Genomic DNA, 24,501 nt, shown 5'->3' with positions numbered 1-24,501 from the left:
TATAGATGAATTTAAAAAGCATGATATTTAAGTGTTTTTGACTTGAAGTCCAAATGTTACAGAAAATTACTGACATATTCCTGGGTGAGTAAACAAGCTCTTCCTCAGTTGTCAGTAAGGGCGCACTCACTCTAGACCCTTTGGTCCAGACCCAAGTCTGTTTGGATCGATGGATCATTATTCTTGCTAAAGTGAACACAGTCTACTGAACCCAGGAGCGGACCAGGGACCGGATCTAATTCATAATTTGCAGGAACATCTCACCATATAATATCAACATTTGAATGAATGATAGCAAATTGTGGTGAAATATGCTAACTGAGAATTCATACAATCTTAATGAAGAATTTAGAATTTAGAAATTGAAATGGCTAGATTCATGTTGGGATATAAATGGGACCCATCCTGTGTGAGAGCCAACTTGTGTGGAATCTTCTTCTAGACAGCCTCTGTATACTCCTTTCTGGCTACTCACATTTGAATAAGTTGCAATATGGTCATCAGAACATCAGATGAAAATCTCACTGAGTACTGAGGTGACAACAAAGAACAAAGACAGATCTTGTCGAAAACAAATATCTTAGCCATGCTTTATTGTATCTTTCTCTTTAAACGTATCCATAAACAAATAAATACATAAATAAATAGAATCATCAGTATTTCAATAAACAGACTGTGTCAGTTTAGTCCATTCTGACCTTCCTTCTGACAGTGTGAATGTTATGTACAGTTGAGGTCTACCACAGTTCATAATTGATCTTTTCTGTGTGGAGCTGTGAAGTTGGATTGGGAGGGGATCACATTAGGTTGGGATGCTGCAGGGGCGAAGGGATATTAGGGGTTTCTGCCGTGGTCGGAATCTGTTAGCAGGATGTGAAGGTTTTCCAGAAGAAGTTCTTGCAGGGAGCTTTGCGGTCGCGTTGTGGCAGCTGCGATAACCGGTTGTAGACGGCTCTTTCCTCCAGACGAGACTCCAGCGGCTCCTCCAGGTCCAAGGGTGCTGCATCCCCAGGGAGCATGTTGCTGTCCACTCCGTCCAGCAAGCCTGAGACCAGCTTCAGAATCAGCTCCTTGCGCTCTTTGCTAAGTTCCTAGAAATTGAGCACCAGTGGTTAGGACTTCCAAAAATCATACACTGACTGTCTGAATTGGTTAGTGTAATGTATAAGTCATTTTACAGAGACAATAAATTCACACTCAGATATAGAGAAGCAAAAGTAAATATCTATGATAGATGACACATTTCTGTGTATTTCATTCCAGAATTAGGCTACAACCTGTATAATGTATTTTTTTTAAATAAACATGTAATACTTAATATTTATTTAATTCATTTAATAGTAATTTAGTTACTTTAGCTCATTCTTGCAGAATAACACTTTCATAAAAGTGTTGCCAAAAGTGCTAAACATATTTCATTAACAATTTTCACCATGATGCATGCCCCAGGAGTTAAAATAGAGTGCGATCACTTCACCATCAATTTGAGTCACATCAATATTCGCACCTAACGTTCCCTACAAATTTCATCCAATTGACAGTACTAAAAAATGTACCAGGCTATAATAACAAAAACAACTCTAACAGTTATAATAATAGCAATAATAACGATAATAACAATAATTATAATAATAGCAGTACTCACTCTGGCATGTGCAGGGCTCCTCTCCTCCACAGGAAGCACGGCGGCTGCCCTTACACTGTACAGCACGAGCATGAGAGACACTAAGCTGGCCAGAAGCTGCATGGTGCAAGAACAGAGGGACAGAGGACAGGCACAGAGAAGCAGAGAAGGACAGAGAGAGACAAAGACTCACAGACAGACAGACAGAGAAAAAGAGAAAGAGAGAGAGAGAGAGAGAACCTGAAAGGTATCAGGCTGACAGCTGAATCAAAGTGAAGTTCAGAGAGGAGGTGTGTCTGTTGGTAAGTCACCAGCTCTGCCGATTCAACTGATGGCGAGTCTTTGGCTTGAGCTTCAGGTGCCACACTTATATAGCACCCTCTCTGTCTGCCACTGACGCAGGGGATGGTGGATGAGGGGTGGATGAGGGGTGGAGGTGGTGGGGGCGTGCTAGTGGTGATGGTGTTTGTGGGGGTGTAGGGGAGGAGGCAGCTGAGGGGGTTGGGGGGGAAGGGTTAGGGACAAACTAAGGCACTGAATAGGTAACCTTCACAGAGACTGTGGTGCGGTGGTGAGGGGTGGGTAATTGCGTAAAACACGTCACAAACCTAAAACTGGCCCTGACATACGTAAATACATAAGTATACCAGCTGATGATGCATAACATGAATTCAACAATATAGCATGCAATTATGACACTTTGCTTTAGCTGTTAAAATATTTTACAGCTAAAACGTGTTTTGAAATATGTACACACTGAGCACAAATAATTAAAGACATATTTCTGATGTCACATCTGGTATTGGTCCCTCATCATTAAGTTGCATTCATGTTTTGTAACTGAAATATTAGTGACTAATGCCATTATCTCTCTCTCTCTCTCTCTCTCTCTCTCTCTCTCTCTCACACACACACACACACACACACACACACACACACACAGCTCCATCAAGTCAACAGGTTATATGATATAGATAATAACAATGTAATTATCACATAATGACAATCACCTCAGGCACAACAAAATCTGCAAAAGTTGGCTGTTAGGCCATTCCTCTCCTCCTTTACTATCGTAAGTCGAATGAGAATTTTGCAGGAAGAAATATTATGTAGTCAAACAATACATGACGCATGAAATATTCCAATAAGTGAAAAACTAAAGCAATGTGAATGGTTTTATAACATGTGACGAAGAGTGCCAATTCCTTTTAATGCTTAAAGGCCTATGACCCTGTCTAAACATTATGAATCATCCCCATCACAAAATAAATGAAAAAAGGAAACATTATATTACCATTACTTACCACTTCTCATCTGATCACATTCTCAAATAAAATCCTGCAGGTGCAAAAACAAATAAGCAGGTCGAGAGGCACAACGTCATAAAGTGCCGAATAAAACTGCTGAGATTTACGCACGCGGGAATAAAGCTGCACCAAGTTTAGAGATGGAAACATTGATCCTAGAGAGCCTAAATTAAATCGCTGCTGAATGCCATTTATTCAAGACGTGTCTGTTAGTTGGCGACATTTAAGTACCCACATTGAAAGTGAATGTTAAAGGCTGATTTAGGTAATTGGGTTGAAACCCACATTTGGACGCCCACTCACTTTCTAAAACGTGACCGCTCAGGTATGCAGGCACACACACATGACCTGCAATGTTATCCTATTGAGCCAAACCAACAGGCCTATATTTTACAATGTTGGATATGATTTGACTAGAGTTTAGGGCGTGTGAGGGAAATTAACATAGCACCAGCGCAGACGCAGTCCCTCAAGCAAAGTTGGAAGATGGTGCGTTTGAAGATTTCGTGGTCGGCTGAATGACATGCGTGTCCAAATAAAACTCAGCACTCTTTCGAAAGCAATACTGAGACACTCTCTGAAATCTTAAACCTAACCACTTTGCCGTATCACACATTGTGTTAGGGCACTTTTAGGTTTTATAACACCCTATTTTGCAGTTTTCATTAGCCTGTGTAGGCTACGTCAAAATGCATTTTGGAAAGCGTTTTGATCTTTCAAAACAGAACTTTTCTAATCAGTTGTTTTTTTTTTTAGATCATATCAGGGTCGTGACTCTTGAGGCGCACAACCGGTTCCTCCTGCACTCTGAGAGCGTCAGAGCATCAATGGGGCAACTGTAGATGGCTACAACCGCACAGGCGCTGGTTGCCATCTTGTGGAGGAAAGTCAACGTCTCGAGATGATAAATGGGCCAAATGTTTGAGCAATGTTGCTGGGAACCGTAACTAGTGGCCCTGTAACTCGAAGCACACGTTAGCTGCTTAGACCTTAAGCATATCTTAAGCCTGTCGTAAAAAGATAGGCGTGTAACTCAAATGATTCGCAAGTAGAAATGTAACTTAAGACAAAAGTTCATACCACACGTAACGCTGCCGTAAGTGTCTGAACAACCTAGGATAACCTAGGCTACTGTCGCTTGCATTCGTGCGTTTCCTGCCATTTATAATTGCGTCTTGTGTGCTCCTCACCCAGCTGTTTACTGTCTGTTTTCACGTCCCAAATCTTCTTTCTAGAATGTATCATTGTGTTCGTCAGCTTGAGAATAAAATGTGTGTTTTTTTTTTGTTTTTTTTTTAAATATATATATATATATATATATATATATATATATATATATATATATATATATATAGCCTACAGTATAATCCCTCTACCTCAGTGACAGTTATTTCATTAGGCTATCCTCAGCATGGACGCACGGCATTTTCAAGTTGTCAGGGGGAAACGGTTAGCCTACTACAACATATACACTGGTTTCTCTTTCGAGTTACACTTTAAGTTGCGTGCATCTCACGTGAGAATTGCGACAAGTTTCAGTTACACCCGGACCGTTATAATTTACGAGTTCGTCATCTACATGACGGGTTATGGGGGAGCGTACCTATGTTCCCCTGGTCCTATGTACCCCACTTTGTATGGGACCGGGGAACATAGGACCCTTTCTAAAATTTAAGAAAAAAAGGGTCCTATGTTCCCCGCTTTTCCCAAAAAGGGTCCCATGTTCCCCGGTATGTATTACAATTGGGGAACATAGGACCCTTTTGGGGAAAAAACGGGGAACATAGGGATGACCCCGCCTAGGGCCTCAAAGCTGATCAATAATGCTTCTGGCACATCTCAGCTCTGCAGAGGCATGGGATAGGAACGTGGAAATGTGTAAGCCAAGTGATATAACGTGATGAAATGTGCCAAGTTAGTGTCTTCTGAATGCAAAAATGAAAAAGAAAAAAAGGTTTCCCTGGTAAATGGCAAAGTACCAGAACCATTGCCCAACAACTTTGCGCAAAAAGTTGCCATGCATGTCATCAGCCTGAGGCCTCACATTCCTTCGGAAGATCTAATCAATAAATACAACTCTTCAGGGTTTGGTGTTTGGTGTGTGTAGAAAACATGATAGTCCAGACATTGTAAGCCTACAACCGAAAATGATTCGATATAAAAACACTTAACAGCAACAGCACTCCATTTTACTGCCTTTTATTTGAAAATCATCCCAGGACTCCACATTATAAACTTGATCATAGCAATCATACATGAGTGATTAAGAGATAAGACACAGATCATAAAGATACATGAGTGATGTATGTACACACCAGATACCAATGGGGTGGTGAAATGGGAGGCAATTCCAGTTGCTTTATTCGAACAGCACTGATTAACTAAAAAAAAATCCTTGCTAGGTGTCTATGTGAGCTGCACTGAGCCGGCACGCTTCACAGATTCAGTCTTCCCTTAATAATTCACACAACAAAAACACACGGCTGCATTGTTGCGCGTCTGACATGAAGACCCTTCACCAAGGCCTACAAGTATATCGATGACCCGCGCACACAATGAGAATTCATGAAATGCTCTCTAGTGGTGAGCTCTATGACACAATGTATTCTCTGGTCTTCGCAGAGCAGGCATTTACTAGTTTCGTTGTGATCCATGAATTTCTTTCTCAATTCTCTCTCTCATTCTCACACACTCACTGATTCACTCACACTCTCACTCACTCTCTCTCTCTCACACACACACACACACACACACACACACACACACAGAATGTCTAAATAGGCATAAAGTTACATACACAGCTTGTTCCCCTGGTTAGGCCGTATCTTTAGTACCTTTTTCAAATCCAGTTACACCACATAGAGTAACAGTAACATTGGTGGCAATCTTTAGTCCCCATTCTAAATTTAACCATTTGTTTGGTTATCACATTAACAGCAAAATTCCTTCCTCACCTCTTTGTCAGGCTGTTATTATCAACGGCATATTATATTTTCTACACAATAAAATACACACTAACATTCGCTTCTCCATGAAACATGTAGCCAATCTCATCCATCATTGGCTACAGATTTAAGACTTGATTGGAAAGCCAGCAATCCATTTCTTTGAATATGGCTGACCAACAGTTTTTGAGTCTGTGTATTTCTATGAATCGGTGTCGCTATACCATCCATGTCTGTATAATGGTGCCATTAAGCATCAATGACTTAATGATGTTAAAAGAGAAATCAATAGCATAAAGGAAAGTACAGGTATCTTCATAATTGCTGAATGTGCCATGTATGCCATAATATCAAGACAAATTCTAAATTTAGATTGATTATACTATGTCAAGTTATAATATTATGATGTTTATAGTAAAAAATAATATTTGGGGGACAAATATGAAATTATTGTCATTTTGATCAAAAACAGTTGGGTGTGGATGTTAACAGACAAGAAAAAATACGAACCAAAATAGCCTAAATGGGAAAGGATGTGCAAGGCTGGAAGGAAGCACTGGAAGGATTTGCAACTGTCTGAAAGCACAGCATTCCCCCCCCTGCAGAGGCCATTACCACGGCGGTATTCTTTTCCATGGGCCTGGCCTCAGGTCCTCGTCAGTGGTGAACTCGGACAGCATCTGGGGTGAGTGGAGGTACTGCAGCTTGTGGTGTGGATTTGGTTCTGTGGTCACAGAGGGCTGAGTGGGAGAAAGTGGCCGTCCCTGTGCACGGCTTTACGACTCATAAAGTACCTGAGGAGGAAATACCGGGGAAAAAAAGAGGATAAGAAACATGGCACACGGGATAAAACTGGATCAAGTTGGGCTGATCATCCTTCAATTTACCTTCCGGGCAAACTCTGGGAGGATGAAAGCAGCTTTGTGGATTTCAGGGTTGTAATATTTCAGGCCCATGCTTTCCACTTCCTCTCTTGTCATTTCTCGAACAGGCTCTCTGAAATTTGTTTGCTGCGGACCAAATTGTTCCTCATTAAACATTGCAGAGAGCATTATTTACACGTTAAATGTGTTAAGGAGAAGCAGACATCAACACTCACAGCGTTTTTACTGCACAGCATGAAGCCAATTTGGCCACTCGGGTAGGTGGGAATGGTGCAGTAGGCGTAATCCACTACTGGGAAAAGAGACTTGCAGAAGGTCTGCATCTCTTTAATCAGCTCCAAATGGAGCCATTGACACTCTCCTGTGAAAGTTAAAGAAACAGTACATAGGTCAGTGATTTTGTTTTCTGTTGCATCTGCTGGTTAAAGCTCATATCCAGAACACTTTTCTATTTCTGACAAATGAATGGTCAGAACAAAGCTATACACATATAGAAAACTCAACCCACCACAAATCAGTATGAATCAGTAAGACAACACTAGCCATCAATCATGTATAGTTTTGAGACAACTGCCCATGAGTATTGAACAGATCACCTTGGCAACAGAGAATTCCACCATCTCGTAGAGCAGTCTTCATAAGTTGGTAGTAAGACTCCTTGAATAGACTTTCTGCTGGACCTGTGTCATCAAAACAAATTTCCCATTGATTCAATAGGTTATGGAATCTAGCATGCTGAGTATACAAGGTCCTCTTTAATGAAGCATGACAGTGATTTTTGAGGCAACTTAAAACAACAAGCAACCAATAGGCAAACCTGTATTGTACGTTGATAAACTTAATGAGATGATCTGTGTTTGTTTTCAAGTTTTGTGAGGCGTTAATCAGAAACTTGGACTATGGTGAACTTGTGTTTCAAAACATAACATTCTTTTGGGTAGAGATGCAGTTACTGAGAAACTCCTCTCACCAACGGGGTCAGATGAATCAGTAATGATGACATCAAAGGCGTCTTGGTTCTGTTTCATGAACTCAAAGCCATCTCCCACATGCAGGGTGAGTTTGGGACTGAAGAAGCCCTTTGCCATTCCAGGGAGGTACTTCTTGGAGACAGTGATTACATCCTACCAGAAGGACAGGCCAATATGGAACTGATGATCACACTCTATGAAAGTAACAATTCCACACAATACTTGATGGCAAATGAGATGAACAGTGTTGCTGCAGTCTCGGACAGAAACGGTGGATTACCTCATCAATCTCACACTGGACCACAGACTCCACCAGAGGGTGCTTCACAGCCTCTCTCAAAACACCCCCATCCCCTCCACCAATGATCAGCACCTGACAGAGAGAGGCAGTCCCATTAATCTACCTGCTGCCATTTTTTTAAAACAATGTAATCAACATGGGTGGTAACCACACAATTAAGCACAGATACCTTCTTGGGGCAAGGGTGACAGCACAAGGGTAGGTTGGCAATCATCTCTTGGTATGAAAACTCATCTCGCTCTGTGCACTGGATAACTCCATCCAAAATCAGGACATTCCCGTACGTTTTGCTGAAGACAGGACATGGACATTTGAAAATGAATGACACAAAAGATGAGCATGAAGAGAGTTGATCTGGAACTGTCAAGTATGACAAGTTTACAACTTCGTGTACATCTTTCCATGACTGGAATGCAGGGCACCAGATCACCAAGTATGTCAGTTACTCAACTAAAGTGATCATTATATATAAAGCTAGCAGGAAACACTGACGAGAAAGACAGGTGCCCTGGTAAATGTCGCATGCTTTGACACAGATGTCCACACACTCCTCTTCATGTTCAATCACAGCTAGCAGCTATCTCTTTAGATTTGTACCGATCAGTAGTAGCCGAGTAAACATAAGCATTACATTACATCACATCACAACACAACACAATCAATTTGTTTGCCTTAACAGTTCGCTTTAGCAAGATTGCCTGTAAAACATATCATTAGCCAGCTGAAAGATTAACGCTGAGTGAACGTTAGCCTATGATGACTAGCAATACAACAGCTGGTGAGGTAAATTAGCTTTCGTTCGCCAGCACATAAACAAGCAACGTTAAACATTTAAAAGGGAACACGATATCTTTCACGGAACACTTTCAATAAAGGAAGGTAGATCAACTTCACACCCGTCTACCAAATATCACAAGGCAAGTCATCAAGTGTGGGAGAGCTAGTGCTAACGCTGCTGCCATACAAATCAAAGCAGAAATTATAATGTGACTTTATTGCTAATAGCTCTCTAGCTAATACCTGTCGTTTTAGTCCCCCCAAAGACTGATTTTCATTCAAGATCGACATCAAATGTTTGGTTCAAACAACAAGACCAACCTTTTAAAAACCATGACATCCTGAAATTTTGATTTTTTATGATACAGAACCTCTTCGACCTGAAGACTCATTGCTTGTCCAGGCCATAGTGTGCACGTTTCAGTGAACCATCCATCCTTTATGCTGTCCATTCTCTACACAATCTAAAATGCAAGAATATATAGCTAAATAGCTACGTTGAAGACACTGTATAACGCCACAAATGCCCAGAATCAGCGACGACTACAGTGCAAAAATCTTTTGCCACCGACTGACACGTTGGGCGTACTCTCAAGCGCAACCTAACCTTTAGGTGTGTCACCAACGAATGGAAGACAGGATACGCAACATACAGGAGTCGAATTGACCAATTAGAAGACTGGAGAAAAAAACCTGGTCAAGGTTAGGTTGACATGCTACTGTCTAGGGAAGCCCACGTGAGAGCGCCAGCAAAGTAGTGAAACAGTGTAGCAACTCATTTGAAAGTTATATTTTCTAGATAAGCCGATGAACTCTGAAATTAAGCGTTACTGCCGCTGTCTGTCACGATGCAAGGAAGCAAGCAGATTATATAAACGATATGATCCGTAAATTGTCTTGTCTACAGGTGGTTCGTCACACTGACAGGTACAATTTATGGGCGAACCACCGGATTAGTTCAGAAGTAAGTCAAAACGCGTTAAAACGCCTCCGGGGACAGACTTCCTTCTGAAATCACAATCCACTGGGCTCAAATAACTACTCGTTAGGTAGCTATTGAAAATTCTGTACTTTTCCACTGAATTGCATAATAGGCCATCATACAAGTCGACCTGGCTATTCAAACGTTTTCATTCAATAGAGCATAATAAACACTTTGCAATAAACACTTTGTTATTGTATAATTTTATCTGATTTGATAGAGGGATTAAAGTCAATTCCCCAAACGTCCAAGTGAAATTAGCATTCCAGTATTTTTCCCAGTCATAAAGTTATTGATTAAATCTCTTCAATATTGCTTTTGGTATTATACACCACCGGTATCTAAATTAAGAAATGAACTGACAAGTGAAGAAATCCATACATTTTATTTTAAAATCAATCAATGAGTTGAACATCTGAGGGTGAACACCAGGTAGGAGACCAGGAGAAATCATGCATTAGGAAATAATAATAATAAAAAACCAATATCGTAGGAATGGTCTATCTCTTGGGCCAGTTGTGACGGAATCCACTGCAATAGAGGGGAGTAGAAAAACAATAATTTATGAGAATGATGACAAATAAAATAGAAAACACTTGAATTGGAAGTATACTAGGCTATATTACCGATTAGATTTGCCAGCCATATAGGACATACTCCTGCCTCCAGCACCGCCTTGTTTACTCCCTTTAGGATTTTTCTGCAACACAAATGACATTCAGTAATGAGTCTTCTTCTTTATGTTATATACTTTGCATACCTTGCACAATTATGAATTCTATGTGTAGCTGTAGTACCTTTCTGTTAGGATCATGAACCTCTGTATTTGGGTCAAATTGTTCGGAATCCTTCGCTTTACCTCCTGATGGAAAAAGGCATGTTGACATGTGAGACTTGTTCTTTGTATTCATTAAGAACATAATTACAGGGGCTGTAATTCCAGAAACCCTGTGCTCGCAGTTCAACTAGATAAAATGACATACCAGAAAAAACCTTGAGCTTTGACTTGCTGTAGTCAAAGGGAGTGAAGGATTCGGGTTGGGCAGGAGGTTGTTGTGCCGCTTTCTTGGCTTTCGCCTTGGCGGCAGGAAACGCGGGTGCATCGCCTGGTGTGTCTGCGGGTTTGAGGAACTTTGCGCTGGGTTTAGGAGTTTCCTCATTCACGTCACTGTCAACTCTGTCCCTCTTCTTTCCTCCAGATGGTCCAGTCTCCTGGACAGGGGAGAGAGAACAATATGAAAACTGCAATTTGTGTGTAATTTGCCTATGTATGACTTAAGGAAGCAGGTCATTCTGATACACAGCAACTTATAGTGCCACTTTAAAGTTGGGAAATCTTACAGATATTTGTGTAACAATACTGCTCTAGAAAAAAATAAGAGACCACTGCACATTTTTCTGATGCCATCGATTGTTGAGTGACATTCGAATGAGTTGGCGATCATACTCAAATTTGCAGGGGTCTCCTCGTTTTGAATATGGCCTTCAACTTATTCGAATGTCACTCTGTAACCATAGGATGACATCCGAAAAATATGCAGTGGTGAAAAAAATTTATGCTGTCTGATGCGAGCTAGCTATTTATTTATTTATTTATCCGGTCATCTTTGGACTTCCATATTCCATTCAGTAGCTTGAGATTGCAGCACGAGTTTGATTTCGTTATTGACTTTGGGCTACAGGAAGCAACAGAGGGAAACACTAGGTAGGCTGACAGCCCAGGCTACAAACACAGGATTTATACTTCTAATAGACTAACCCAGAGATGACCGGAGCACTCAGATTATTAAATAACTTTTTTATTGCAGTACACAAAAGACTTAGTCTTGCACCACAATAAAAAAGTTATTTAATAATCTGAGTGCTCCGGTCATCTCTGGGTTAGTCTATTAGAAGTAGCCCAGCCAGTGTTTCTGATCCTGTGGTCCTGGACTGTGAGCACCGACAAGGCTTGAGCGCAAGTGACACCCCTTCTACAGGATTTATACAGTTCCTTCACAATTACTTGGTTGAACACGCACAGTGGTGTGATGTGAGGACCCCGTTCATGCTGCATAGCACTGGTCATGTTAGGGCACAAAGGCACAGTTCAGTACGCCCTCATACTAGCATAGCTTATAGGCACTTTGGCTGCGATTTTTTCACGTTTTCTCCATCCGACAGTATTCCGTGAACATGGTCAACTGAGCTGGGTGTTAAAATCCTTTATTTTTTTCCAGAGCTGTATATATAGAAATAACCATACTAAACAATTGTAAAGCCCAATTTGTAATGCAGACCATGCAAGTTATGGACAGAAAAAATAAATACTGTATATTTACTTTAACAGGGTTCCCACTCTCAATAAAACAAAAAATCCATGACTTTTCCCTGACAAAAGATCTGAATTTCTATGACCTACAGTATAATGAGCGGTACAATATACTAACAAAAGATTTCCGAGCAACCGCATAGTGTTTTAGAGCTGAACATGAATAAATGTAGCTGACTTAGCAGAGAGTCTGGCCTAGATCCATTGGCAAACGTTTATTTCGATCACTAACGTTTGGTAATGGCGTATGTTAACCACGGGGGACACGACGACAACGATAGGCTTGCAAATCAAGCGCAATCGCTCTCAGGAACACTTTTCTTATTTTCGCGTACATATGCCATCGTCAGCTCAACTTCCACTGCTACACTGACGGCAGGATGTTCCATTCAATTTTCATATTTTTAATGAAATAATAATAATATCTGGAAGGTTCACAAACGTTCCAAGTGGCAATGTATGTACTTTCTGTAAAAGGTAGATTTTTAGTAAGAAGGTTGTTTTCTAAAATGGTAGTTTACTTACCACTGCCTGTTGCCGAACAGTAACAACATTCTGAAGGGATTCTTGGTAACTTTTCTTGGCCTTTTTTCGTTCCTCTGTTAAAAAAAATAAAATAAAAGTTGCAATGACAATTGTGTTATTAGACTGTAAAACACAAGGTGGTTTTGCATTGGTGGAAATATCACATTCATACCTTTCGCTTTTTTTGCCTGCTCCCTGGCCGCCTGCTTTTCCTGGGCTTCTTTTTGCTGTTGTTCAATACTACGAAGCTTCCATCTGTTGCTAATCTGAAAAAAAGGGAAGAACAGGACAGAACATTATCAAAAGTATCTCACCACTACCAATAAGCAACACCACATTTCCACAGAAAATTACATTATGCATGAGTCATGACATTATACATTCTTGTACCAGGTAAATCAGAAATGACAAAGAAACATTGGCATACCTCATAGATCTTTGATGATGGGTCAAATCTAGCATTTTTGTTAATATGGATATTCTTCGATGGCAAGTACTACAACACAAAAAACATACAAAGAGTCATCACTGAATCTATTAACATGACCATGTCTTGTAGATACATTTTTAATAAAGCCATATTACCATTTTGAAGGGGTTTTCAAATGACGCCAAGATTCTGTGGGCTTTCTGCTGTGCCACAGTAAGTTTATCAGGCACCGTTTCAGTCACATCCTTCAACACAACAGTTTAAAGGACAAATTGTTACATCTGCAGTAAATGAGCTTGCATGACTACATTACATTTTACATAATACATTGAGTTTGACATATTCATGTTTGATATAACTACCTCAAACAGTGTAATCGTAGCTGAAGCCACAAGTCCTGCCAGGGCTTGGGCATCAGCATCATCTTGGTCTTCCTCCTCAGAGAAGAGTATTCCACGTTTAATTGGGGTTTCTAGCATATGGGACAAGGGGAGAAGGAATTCACTCACATGACATCACAGGATATTGCATAATAGCCGACAACAGATAGGAAGAGTGGGAGGCAAGGTATAAACTATACCTTGCAGAGGCCGGTCAACCAAATCACTTTCGGAGATGCGGGACGTGTCATGAGGAGAGAATAGGGAGGACTCCAGAGGCTACAGATGACACAGCAACACCGGTCAGTCATCATGTGAATGTTTAACGTACAAAAACGCACCAGATCATTTTGACTCAACAAACCTTTCTAATAGGGGTGATCACTTTGTTTTTCTCAGCCACGATTTCACTCTGCAAAAAATGCAAGGAAAGGGATTCAAAAACTATTAAGTGAATAAGGTACACATATAGGAGTAAACTCCGAGGTGGTGGGGCTCAGGATTTCTGTGAAGGAGCTCTACCTTGAGAAGCGGCATTTCTCTGGCTTGCTTCAACAGCTGGTGCAGTTCATTAATCTGCTGGCGGACCATGGGAGGGGTAGGACTACAACAGGCAATAATGCCCTGTGGCTCTCTTAAAAAAAAAAGTGTCACAGAAGTAAGTGGACTGTCCTAAAAACCACATCTCGCTGGAAATGGAGTAGGTGGAGGAAACTTACTTGGGCAATAATTCTGCAATCTTCATCAACATGTGATTGGGCAACACATAGCTGAAAACAAAGCACACAAAGTATGAACTGCACTGACTCATACAGTCATACGAGTCTACACCCTTCATATTCAGCAAATGGCTGTTCACACTCCTAAGCTGTACTAAGTGGTAGCGCAAAAAGGCATATGTTCATACATGCATACACGCAGCACTGGAAATGGAAAACCGGTACAGTGGCTCATAGGAATGTACCAGTTACCAGTGTAATGCAAACCATGATGAAACTCTTGACAATAACAACTAACCGTGTGTGTGTGTGTGTGTGTGTGTGTGTGTGTGTGTGTGTGTGTGTGTGTGTGAGAAACATACCCAGTGCTCTCATCCTCCACCCTGGACAACTTATCCCTCCATGCATACAACAGCCTGAAGGCAGTCAGCTGCTGTGTGTTGAAAACCCTCTTCTGCTTCTTGTACATATCCATGTAGGACTCCTCTGTGAAGATCGGTTTCACATATTTCTAAATGAATGGAGAGGAAAACAGAAGAATAAATCATCAGCATCACGAATCATTACACCACATAAGCACAATGGCTAGACCTGAAAACAAACTCTCGATTAAAACTGTGGACCGGTCACCTTCAAGGAGATCTCTCTGCTCCTGTTCCAGACTGCTTGCAAAGCGGACGGCAGGCCCTTGCCAATGTCCAGCAGGTCTGCCCTCAGCCGGTCGTACACGTACAGGAGATAGTGAGTATCTCCCCTGGCATACTGAAACATCTCTTCGGGCAAAGGCCTACAAGTCAAAGACAAAGTCCTACCGTCACATAACACATTTGACAATAATAGCCATCACTAAATGCAATCAACCTCAAATCTGATCACCAGTGAGAAATGGTGAATAGATACCATGTAGAGTATTCAAAGCATGTAGAAACCACTGTGGCTCCTGTTTACCGAATTCTCCAGTCAGCCAGCTGGTAGCGCTTGTCTGTGTCGATGTTGCAGAACACCTTCAGGAGATGATCCAAGGAGTTCCTACCAAGGTTGAGAGCACGTGATGCCTGATGCGTGTCAAACATGTTGACAACGTAGAGGCCAAGGTCTTTCTGCAGCCACTCAATGTCGGAGTCTGCCCCGTGAAAAACCTGAGAGGAATCATAACCATGATATAAAAATTGAGGCTTATTTTTCCAAAAATGTTTGAATATGTTCTCTGGAAATGCATATGATGAAGAATGCTTCACAATTACCTTAACAATGTTGGGATCTGTGAAACACTCATTGAGGATATACATCTCACTGCGCAATTCCAAGGTGTCTACAAGGAAGTCTTCGTCCCTTGTTGAAATTTGCATCAAGCAGGTAATGCCGAGGAAACTCCTGTAGGAATGGTGCTGGAAAAAAGAATCAGTTGTGACGTTTGGAGGCAATATCGGCATACTTCAATTTCATTCTTTGAGCAGCACAGGCCTATGTCCCTATGACACCCATCATGTCCACAAATCTAAAAGAACAACTCTTTAACAATAGTTCTCATATGACTGCTTCTACTGCATCATTACCTCCAAATCCACTGCAAATACAGTGGTTTTGCACAGCTTCTCATTCAAGGCGACCAGGTCATCCAATGTGTCTATAAATTGGCAGTTAGTCTCATCCAATGGTTTGTACATCTGTGGGCATCAAACAGAGTATGAACATCTTTATCTATATATACTTACTTACTTTTTTCATTTCCTTAGCAAGACAAACATCTCAATACTTTCAAATTAGTGGATAACAGTGGAAAAGTGAAGAACAAAGAAAAAAAAAACAGTACCTGAGGCTCTGGTCTACATTCTAAACTTTCTGGCATGGTAAGATTCTCAAGCTCATGTTGGTATGGATGAGAGAACCTGAGAGAATGAATGCCAATGTTAGACAATAATCATAACATTTCTGTCATCTCAAAAAGCAAGCTAACAAAGTGAGCAAGTCTTACATGTCCTCCATATGCTCCTGTTTTCTCTGCTGGTGGATAAAGTCTGCCAGGGCCGCAGGGACATCCAGGTCCTCTGGCCGCTGCTTGTGGAGGTGCTTATTGGTGAAATCTAAAAGAAAGGATCAGGTCAGCAGGGTCACATCGTGTCAGGCTAAAACAGACAAACTGTTTGGTTGCCAATATGCTTACATGTGGGCAGGGGTACTACGGCGTTGGGCTTCACAAAGATTTTGGGGACGAACGGCGTGTTGCTGTTGTCGACTTTGTCTTTGAACCTCATTTGAGGCCGCTGGACATTTTTGGCATGCAGAAGCCTGAAGGTCTCAGGGCTGTGACCAGAGCCGCTCCCCTGCAACGTAAACAACTGCATGAGCAACCTGATCATTGCATAATGAATTGTTTGAGTCTGATGCCTTAAGTGCCATAGTGTCATGTAAACCTTACCTTGCGATTCCAGCTGGAGACGACTATTTTGGGAGGCTGATAACCAACAGGCATGACAGGCTCTTGGGTTCTGTTGACCCCTGCAGCCTCATCAAGCAGAATGCCCTAAACAAAAGCAAATCACACCAGGTGAACAACAACTCTACCTGTTGCACAAGACACACAGAGGCAGCACTCTTATGTGTTGAATTGAAGGCATGGGAACACCGATACCTACCACTTTCTCTAGAATCAAATCATTGGCATCCACCACCAGATCAAATCGATCGTCTAGTCCCGTCAGCTTGTTGCGGTCTCGTAAGTGAGACCGACAGCCATGGTGCTGCATTAGCAGACTCATACTGGTAACCAAGCAGAAAACACAGGCTTTAGTAACCACACTGATCAAAGCACAGGTCCATAACCCATTATACTGCATGCAACTAATGTAAGTAGCTGTGAACGCTTCATACACGCATAAATTATGCAAACATGAAACAACTGTTTGTAGTGATAACGTCTTAAATGCCCACCTATGAAGAATCCGGTCCCCTTGCGTGGCGCAGAATTCCTGGAATCCTGGAAAGCTTCTGTAAAAATCATATTCATCTCCAGCTTGGGGCAGGGCTGCAGCAGCTTTTGTGGCTGCGACAACAGTTCCCAAACCATGCTGTTGAAACACATCAGTCTTATATATTGATCATGGTAATGCATGAGAATTTATGCCGATTACATGAAGTAAGTGTTACCATTGTGACTGACAATAAAGTTAGCATTATAGCTATCCGACACTAGCCTGCATTTGCAACGGATTCGCTTGATGCACTTTACAGTGCGGATTTTGTGTCACTGTGTCATTCGAGGTTAAAAGAAAATGTTTAGTACTGTTGACATGACAAGATATGAAAACATGTTAGAGGAAAAAAAATACTTAGCTAACTAGCTAGCAATTGCATCCACGTTGTCTTACACACACAGCAAGCCAGGCACTTTGACAAGCCGTGGACTGTCAACACAGTATAAGCAATGAAAAACTGTTTGCCTAACCTTGACAAATGAATCGACATCTTTGAATCCTGGACAAAACTCATTTGCATCGGTCTCGGAGTCGTCATTTAATGTGGAATTGCCACTTTGTTTGTCTCTACCACCTCTACTCGTGGAGGCGGCCATGTTTCTGCGTTGAGCTGAAATCGCGAGAGACGAGAGTTCACTGCAAGGTAGGCCTAGATTTTGCTCAGCCTGGCTGACACCATAGGCTGACACACACTTATCACTGCAAAATCACTTTTGAAAGCATGTTTGTGTCCACGAATATACTACAGTTCATACCTCGAGAATTGGAGATAAATGAAAAATGTACAGGTTTTTCCTTTACAAATAGTTTATAGAATAACTTTAGCTAATGTTTTGCCCATCACTGTGCCATCGGGGATGAACACATACAACCAATGACAACACTACTGATGGGACCTGGACATCGCTGTACTAGGTTATCCAATAAACCTGCTTATCAGTTTTTTGTATGTTGTTTCCCCCCCCCCCCCTCAGAAACCCCAGACACATCCAAAGCCTCCTGTAAATGTGTGTGTGTGTGTGTGTGTGTGTGTGTGTGTGTGTGTGTGTGTGTGTGTGTGTGTGTGTGTTTGTGTGTGTGTGTGTTAATTATTATGACAGAAACAATGTCATCCCATTGAAGCCGCAGAGTTCTTGGACAGAACAAAATAGGTTTCATCACAATTTGTACATCCTTGCATGGACTCACAGAGCTTTTAATGTTACTGAATACTCCAAGTCACATACTTTGGGTAAACATTTTCTTTTCAAAGTTTCTGACTTTGACTTTCAAACTCTGCTGAGACTAACTTTTAGTAAGGAAAAATTATGTCTCAAATGATAAGAGAAGGGTTCCATTCCTATAGGGCCTAGTTGACATTCTCAAGCACAAGTTTGCCTGGAAATATATATTATTATTATTATTACTATTATTAAACATATTAATTTCTTTATGAGGATTTTTTCATCTCAGTATAAAAGTGCTTCCCTTCAGGACTGAAGCTTTCTTCACTGTTTTCATTGTGACAAGATCAAGTTTCAACATATGATTTGTTTCCATATAGCCTACCTCTTTTTACTCACCAAGATGTCAAATAATGTAGTTGACGATGTATGTTAATGGCCCAAATTGAATTGGATCATCGGTAAGCTATATATTTTTCAGAGTTTTTCAGTGTCCCAAACCCAGCTTGGATGTAAATGAATTGGTGTTGAATGTAATGGTAGTTAACTGGTACATAGCGGTGCAGTAGACACATGTATGTGTGTTAGGTAGGCCATTTTTCACATAGATATCTGTTTGTCAAAGTCAGTCATGCTGTCGGTATGAGAAAACCCCTGAAAACAATCAGTGCTACCTAGCTCAGGTTGCTGCAGCTGACAGTTAGAACAGCCATGCAGTTATTTGGGACACAATTTCAAAAATGACCCCATAGCACTATGGCTGCCTGGCTTCTGTAGCTGTTAGTAAGGATGGTCAAAAATACATCAAAATGTATTTTAAAATGAGTATTTTACACAATATAGTATTTTTGTATTTTGAAAGTACTAAAAATACTCACAGCATGATATCACTTTGCAAACCTTAAATGTCTTTCAATTGAATATTTTCCTTCATCAGTACATTGAGTGTGTTGATTAAGTGAAGTGTTTGAGCGCAACTTTTCTCTGCTTACGGAACATGCCATTACCTGCATTGGATGATTAAAGTTATCAATATTGTGATACACAACAAGTCTGGGTAAATCATTAAGCAAATTCATTTTTCATTACGCCACTTTAAGTGATAGGCTACATGGGGCAACTTGTTGCAGGTAAAATCACATAACTGGTTCCGTGTGTTCCACTTGGATGATTAAAATTCTTAAGAAACTTGGGGTGCGTTCCTAAATTTAATCTGACACACTCTGGACGCTCCAGAGAGTGTGAAGCTCTGAATAAACACTTGATAATTCCAAATGTACGACTGGTTAGGTGAGCTCGAAGCCCTCGGAGTGGCAAACTAGGAATGCACCCTTGAGGTCGGTGTGTGTGTGTAAGCAACATACACGTTACTCTTCCTGCACTGGAACATCTTTCTGAACTCAATGTTCTGATCACAACAACTCCGGCTGCATTTAGTGTTTTGCACTTTTACACTGTCACTACAAAAGGCATTTTCTTCAACAAAATAAAATACAAATGACAACATACTATTTTACATTTGAAATGCTTGTGTTGTGTTTGTGTTTATGCCAATTTGACCGCTTTGCTATGTTGCCCACCCAAAATTTCTACCAACCTACCCAAATTTGTAGTCTAAAACCGGCTCTGACCGTTAGTAGTAAATATCATCATGTTCATAAATCTGACAACACCACAACTGAGTTGTAAGGAGTGGATAGGAGCTGTTGTCGGTGGAGATTAGCTAGGCAAATGCTACTACTAGCAGCATATAAAGCATCAGTAACTCTTGGCCATGTTCATTTTGTTGAAGTACTGTAGGCCTAGCTGTTAGAGGATTGGAGACCCCTGTTCTAAACTTTTAAGTTGAAGTTGCTATAGAGCTCTGGAGTCATGCACTCCATTATTTACTTACTCACCTCCTTGGAGTACTTCTAGTGTTAATGTTAATGTTTTGTTAATAATGCATTCTCCTGGCCCAATATTAAGATTTCTACATGAAAAGGCACTGAAGTAAAACCTTTACTAAGATTTATTATTTGTATGACACAAGAAAATGGATTGGTATGGATGAAAAGACATTCAGTGCAGTCATATATTTTTTGAGACATTGAACGTATAATGTATATCATTATAGTAGAGCATGGCACCATACTGAAAAGTTCCAGGAATGAATGAATGAATGACAAATCATTTATTCATCATTTATTCATAGTCAACATATGTGTAATCAAGTCTCTCCATTCATATTGTGCATCAGTTAACCTTCAGTTAACCTTCAGTTATGAGATATTAAGTTAATAAAAGTTTGAAATACTTGAAAATGTCTTATTAATTGCAACACATCATCGCTAGTCTATAAAGCAGACTCATTTCTCCTTGAATGAATTATGGCCACTGTAGAAATATTAGCAAAGGACAAGGACTGCAAAGCAAGGCTTGAGGTGCTCCTCTACCAAAATGGACACCTGCAATTAGAGAGGAAACAAACATTAATCCATATGACCATATTACGTTTCACAACACACATAATCTTAACAATGTGCATGTCTCAGCTGCTAGCCTGCTACATGCTAGTTATGTCCATAATACAAACCATCCGATGTAGCACTGGCACAAGTTCTCATGCGATGTTGCTTGCTTAATTAGAAGCTCCACTTGGGTCGGCACATCCAACGTCTCGTCGTGAGAGAAATCCCGACCTAGTGAGTGAGAGAACAGAAGTATGAATTTCACACAGCAGAGGCAGGAGTTGCATAACGGCTGACTTTTAGTCAAAGTGAAGTGGCACAAGAGCAGATATTTGACTAGTTCTAAATGTTGTCTAAAATGGAGCTCTGAAAAATAACAGCCTTTCCCTGAGGCACAGAATAGAGACGGAACTCACCAGTCAGCTTGTCTCGCACCCGGTTGATGATCTGGATGGCTTTTTTGTTCAGAGCCTCGGGCTGTACAAGGCCATCACCAACTGACAGGGGATGAGAGACAACATCAATGTTTCCATTTTGTTCAGGGAAATTTTTCAGGGAAATTATTATTCAATACAGAAATAGGCTGGTTATTCCGTATATCGCTTTGTCTAATAAAACAGGATGACATGGAGCTCAGGAATGAAAGCTTGTGATAATAGTTTGGGTTCAGCTTCTGCTTTCATGACACAAACAACAGACATCTGACAAGTTGAGGCCTTGACTTTTATTTCCTAATCATCCTTGGCAACTCTCATGAAAGAGCATGACCAAAGGTCATTCATATAATCCTATAAACCCATCCTTTCCCCTAAACTTCTAGCACTTCAAAAATTGCTTGTACTGGACACAATATTACGCATCCAAATGGCAATTTAAAGGGTGTCATTTCTACTAAATTGGATTTATTGCTCTGAGCCACAACATCTCTCAGCTCTGGTTACGCTCCCTGAGGTGAAATGGAGGTTGTGTGTGCTCTGATTTGAATCCTAGCTCTGCTCTATTAGTATGGGTACGGCCTCCTTGCAGGCATGCGATAAGGAGCGTGTGTGTGTGTGTGTGTGTGTGTGCGCTCGAGCCGCTGACTCACTGAAGGAGTGGATGGATTCAGGCACGGTGGTTCCTGGCTTCTTGTGGGTGGTCTCGCCGAGATCGATGCCGTCCAGCGCTTCTGTGGGGGTCACATCAAAGACAAGCACCATTGGGGGGTCACACACACACACACACACACACACACACACACACACACACACACACTTGTCAGCAAAAGGCAATTGGACATACACTGATGTGCCAACCCTACCCCCTTTAACTCATCTACCTCTTGGCAGTGAGGACTTACCCACGGATTGTCCAGCGGAGTAGGAGTCGGTCCTGTTCCTGGATCGCTTGTTTCCTTTGGTGTTGGCTGAGGAGGAGGAAAAAAGTTAAGAAAGGCATGAAAGAGTGTTAGAAACAGAGGTCGGATTTTGTAGTTCCAAGTTGCCAGGCGCTGTAGTTTGGAACTGGTAACCAGAATGAGAGAGGTGGAAAACTGAGAAAACAAGCAAGATAATGTGGAAATATCAATATGGATTGTGCTTGAAGTGTCACACATAATAACGGCGGGCCTTACAGGCACAGTCAGGCACAACTTAATCAGGGCCAACACACTGGCTGCTATCTCCACTCTGACAGCCAGGTTAGCAACGTGAAAACAGCACAGCTGGCCTGGATGTCCTCTCAGCTGTTGGGAGATGCATCTCTGACACCTACTGGCTACTGTGTTAAATGTCACTGGAGTGCCGTGCAAAGGTCCTGTAATGAATCGAGAGACGTACTGTCCATCAGCCTCCAGTTGAGTAAGGGGTCGTACACGAAGGCCTCCAGCACGGCCATGACACTGTCTCTGTGTTCCCTCAAGACCTCCATGACCGTGTGGCACGTGATCCTGTAGTTGCCGTCCAGGCCGGTCACCTGCACAGAGCGAGAGACAGAGAGAGAGAAGACAGACAGGTGAAGAGAGAGAGAGAGAGAGGGAGGGAGAGAGAGACATGAAAGTCACTCTGTTCTTTCAAGGACACTTTCATTTACGAGCATTGTCATTCTACCCATCTGCAAGCTACCCATCTGCAATTTGTAATCAATTGAACTGGCTACACCAGACAAGAGAACGCTGTGTACATTCGGAAAAATTAGACCAGTCTTCTAAAACCATTTCTACATTTCATAAGGCTTCAGTTGCAGTACCGGTGTACCTGGTGCCCAGAGAGTTGTAAAATATTGTAACAACTAGTAGTCCCACCCGTCTATAGTTCTATATCCTTTTTTGTTTAACTGATTACCTGACAGGAGATGTGAAAAGAGTGGTGTGCATCTTACCTCCATGGCATTAGTCAGCATTCTGGTCAGTCTGAAGGGGATTTTCTCAGGGAATTTCTCCCTCGTCATGGCAACCTGAGAGATAAATAGAAAATGTCATATTAAATACAGAATAGCAATTATACACATGCTATTATAAACACCACAGGATATATATAAAACAAAAAGACATCATTTACCTCAAAACAATCACCAAAGTCTATGTGGAGGATCTTTCCACTGAGCCTATCCAACATCAGGTTGGATGGATGCCTGAGGAAAAAAATAATATGTGATTGTCAGCTGATTTTTCCTCTACCTGAATCAGTTCGATACAAGATAAGTGGTAACCAGAAACCAGCCGAGGAAGTATTAAAGTAGATTTTCTGCAATAAATTGTCACATGTACACAAACCAGCTCTCACCTATCTCCCAGTCCCAAGATGTAGCCAACCATAGACATGACAGCTAAGGAACGTGTGTAGTTTGTCCGCCTATCAAACCAAACCTAAGAGAGAGAGATACAGACAATATAAATAGCTCCTCGCCAGAAACAGAAACTCCTGGCCGTTAAGGACATCAAAGATCTCTGTGAAAACCTCTAAGCTGAAATGAGGCTTGATAAAGAGTACATGATGCAAAAATTAATTACAGGAATGTGTGCTGACGAGCACATATAATTTCGACAATTTGACTAAAGCTTATACAGATGATCTAGTGTGAAAAACTTTCGCTTTCAATTTATGTGAAATCCCTGTGAATATGTTGATGTTGAAGATGACGGGTATGAGTTGGCAAAGCTGGCATGTGTGTATTGGTGGCATGTGTGTGGGCTTGGGGAAGCTAGTGTAGGAGGAGGCCCTGTACCTCTGAACTGGGACTCTTGAGCCACAGCAGCTTGGCCAGGTCGTCCCCAGCCGTGTTGTTCACAGCGTGCTCAAACACCTCCACCTTCTCCATCAGGGTCAGGTGGTCGTAGTCTGGAGCCATCTAGTCAAACCAAAACAAACCTTTATTAAGGACTGTTTTTAAAAAGCAGCTCATGAAATCTCACACACACAAAAAACACTGCATTGCATGTTTGTTTATGTTTATGGTGTTTGGCTGATGGTTTTGTCCAAAGTGAGTGTTTGTGGGTGCAAGTCCACAGAGATCCCGCTCACCCTGAGCATGATACGGTGTTCAATGTTGAGCAGGATCTTCTTCTTCTCACGATAGTCTCGGATGAGGGCGTGGAGTGTGTCACAGTGAGGCACCCAGCCGATCAGACCGGAGTTGGTGGACAGAGGAATCACTGCGTACCGCTGGATGCTAACAAACAGAGGAAAACGAAGTTGACAATTTTACGATTTCAGTTAAAATCATGCAGATGTTACTGCAACGCAGTTCATTTAGGGGAAATGGTTATTGAACTGGCATC

The 24,501-nt window shown here is 41.4% G+C and overlaps 4 protein-coding genes across 5 annotated transcripts in view; all 4 read right to left on the bottom strand.

Moving 5' to 3' along the window:
- Positions 1-578: 578 nt before the first annotated feature.
- On the bottom strand, positions 579-1,953 carry sst7 (somatostatin family member 7). Its single transcript, XM_062540116.1, has 2 exons — positions 1,646-1,953; positions 579-1,091 (listed from the first exon to the last, which is right to left on the bottom strand). Exons 1-2 carry the CDS (start codon positions 1,745-1,747, stop codon positions 864-866), a joined length of 330 nt encoding a protein of 109 aa, XP_062396100.1. The 5' UTR covers positions 1,748-1,953; the 3' UTR covers positions 579-863.
- Positions 1,954-5,114: 3,161 nt separating this feature from the next.
- On the bottom strand, positions 5,115-9,471 carry srm (spermidine synthase). The gene is made up of 8 exons (XM_062541694.1): positions 9,131-9,471; positions 8,202-8,322; positions 8,012-8,104; positions 7,731-7,884; positions 7,357-7,440; positions 6,976-7,121; positions 6,764-6,886; positions 5,115-6,670 (listed from the first exon to the last, which is right to left on the bottom strand). The coding sequence occupies exons 1-8, from the start codon at positions 9,259-9,261 to the stop codon at positions 6,653-6,655; spliced, it is 870 nt and encodes a 289-aa protein (XP_062397678.1). The 5' UTR covers positions 9,262-9,471; the 3' UTR covers positions 5,115-6,652.
- Positions 9,472-10,157: 686 nt separating this feature from the next.
- Positions 10,158-17,755, bottom strand: exosc10 (exosome component 10). The gene is made up of 25 exons (XM_062541693.1): positions 17,602-17,755; positions 17,088-17,224; positions 16,793-16,916; positions 16,576-16,680; positions 16,321-16,480; positions 16,132-16,240; positions 15,970-16,045; positions 15,713-15,823; positions 15,401-15,544; positions 15,105-15,295; positions 14,787-14,943; positions 14,519-14,667; positions 14,157-14,207; positions 13,960-14,071; positions 13,802-13,849; positions 13,638-13,716; positions 13,420-13,529; positions 13,213-13,302; positions 13,055-13,123; positions 12,800-12,893; positions 12,628-12,701; positions 10,775-11,003; positions 10,589-10,653; positions 10,418-10,491; positions 10,158-10,322 (listed from the first exon to the last, which is right to left on the bottom strand). The coding sequence occupies exons 1-25, from the start codon at positions 17,725-17,727 to the stop codon at positions 10,292-10,294; spliced, it is 2,715 nt and encodes a 904-aa protein (XP_062397677.1). The 5' UTR covers positions 17,728-17,755; the 3' UTR covers positions 10,158-10,291.
- Positions 17,756-20,287: 2,532 nt separating this feature from the next.
- The window catches only part of mtor (mechanistic target of rapamycin kinase), a 94,509-nt gene continuing 90,295 nt past the window's right edge, over positions 20,288-24,501 (bottom strand). For both annotated transcript variants that reach the window (XM_062541692.1, XM_062541691.1), the window contains exons 48-58: positions 24,245-24,392; positions 23,949-24,071; positions 23,507-23,589; positions 23,282-23,354; positions 23,103-23,177; positions 22,562-22,697; positions 22,084-22,149; positions 21,832-21,912; positions 21,161-21,241; positions 20,870-20,975; positions 20,288-20,741 (exon numbers count right to left, since the gene is read on the bottom strand). In XM_062541692.1, coding sequence (XP_062397676.1) covers positions 20,726-20,741; positions 20,870-20,975; positions 21,161-21,241; positions 21,832-21,912; positions 22,084-22,149; positions 22,562-22,697; positions 23,103-23,177; positions 23,282-23,354; positions 23,507-23,589; positions 23,949-24,071; positions 24,245-24,392 — 988 coding nt within the window. In that variant the 3' untranslated portion in view covers positions 20,288-20,725. The remainder of the gene's footprint in view (positions 20,742-20,869; positions 20,976-21,160; positions 21,242-21,831; positions 21,913-22,083; positions 22,150-22,561; positions 22,698-23,102; positions 23,178-23,281; positions 23,355-23,506; positions 23,590-23,948; positions 24,072-24,244; positions 24,393-24,501) is intronic.

This window comes from Sardina pilchardus, chromosome 7 (assembly GCF_963854185.1).
Source record: "Sardina pilchardus chromosome 7, fSarPil1.1, whole genome shotgun sequence".
Taxonomy (NCBI): domain Eukaryota; kingdom Metazoa; phylum Chordata; class Actinopteri; order Clupeiformes; family Clupeidae; genus Sardina; species Sardina pilchardus.
This window is presented reverse-complemented; position numbering and strand designations above follow the sequence as displayed.

What these genes read in the sequence shown, in the direction of transcription:
- sst7 (XM_062540116.1), bottom strand. Translation starts at nt 1,747, where the DNA reads ATGCAGCTTCTGGCCAGCTTAGTGTCTCTCATGCTCGTGCTGTACAGT. An exon ending in GGAGCCCTGCACATGCCAGA is followed by an intron (nt 1,092 to 1,645) that starts GTGAGTACTGCT and finishes CTCAATTTCTAG; the next exon opens with GAACTTAGCAAAGAGCGCAA.
- srm (XM_062541694.1), bottom strand. Translation starts at nt 9,261, where the DNA reads ATGGACAGCATAAAGGATGGATGGTTCACTGAAACGTGCACACTATGG. An exon ending in TGATTCATCTGACCCCGTTG is followed by an intron (nt 7,441 to 7,730) that starts GTGAGAGGAGTT and finishes TTGATGACACAG; the next exon opens with GTCCAGCAGAAAGTCTATTC. An exon ending in TGCTGTGCAGTAAAAACGCT is followed by an intron (nt 6,887 to 6,975) that starts GTGAGTGTTGAT and finishes TTTGGTCCGCAG; the next exon opens with CAAACAAATTTCAGAGAGCC.
- exosc10 (XM_062541693.1), bottom strand. Translation starts at nt 17,727, where the DNA reads ATGGCCGCCTCCACGAGTAGAGGTGGTAGAGACAAACAAAGTGGCAAT. An exon ending in ATGTCGATTCATTTGTCAAG is followed by an intron (nt 17,225 to 17,601) that starts GTTAGGCAAACA and finishes GTGTTTCAACAG; the next exon opens with CATGGTTTGGGAACTGTTGT. An exon ending in CTACGATTACACTGTTTGAG is followed by an intron (nt 13,303 to 13,419) that starts GTAGTTATATCA and finishes GTTGTGTTGAAG; the next exon opens with GATGTGACTGAAACGGTGCC.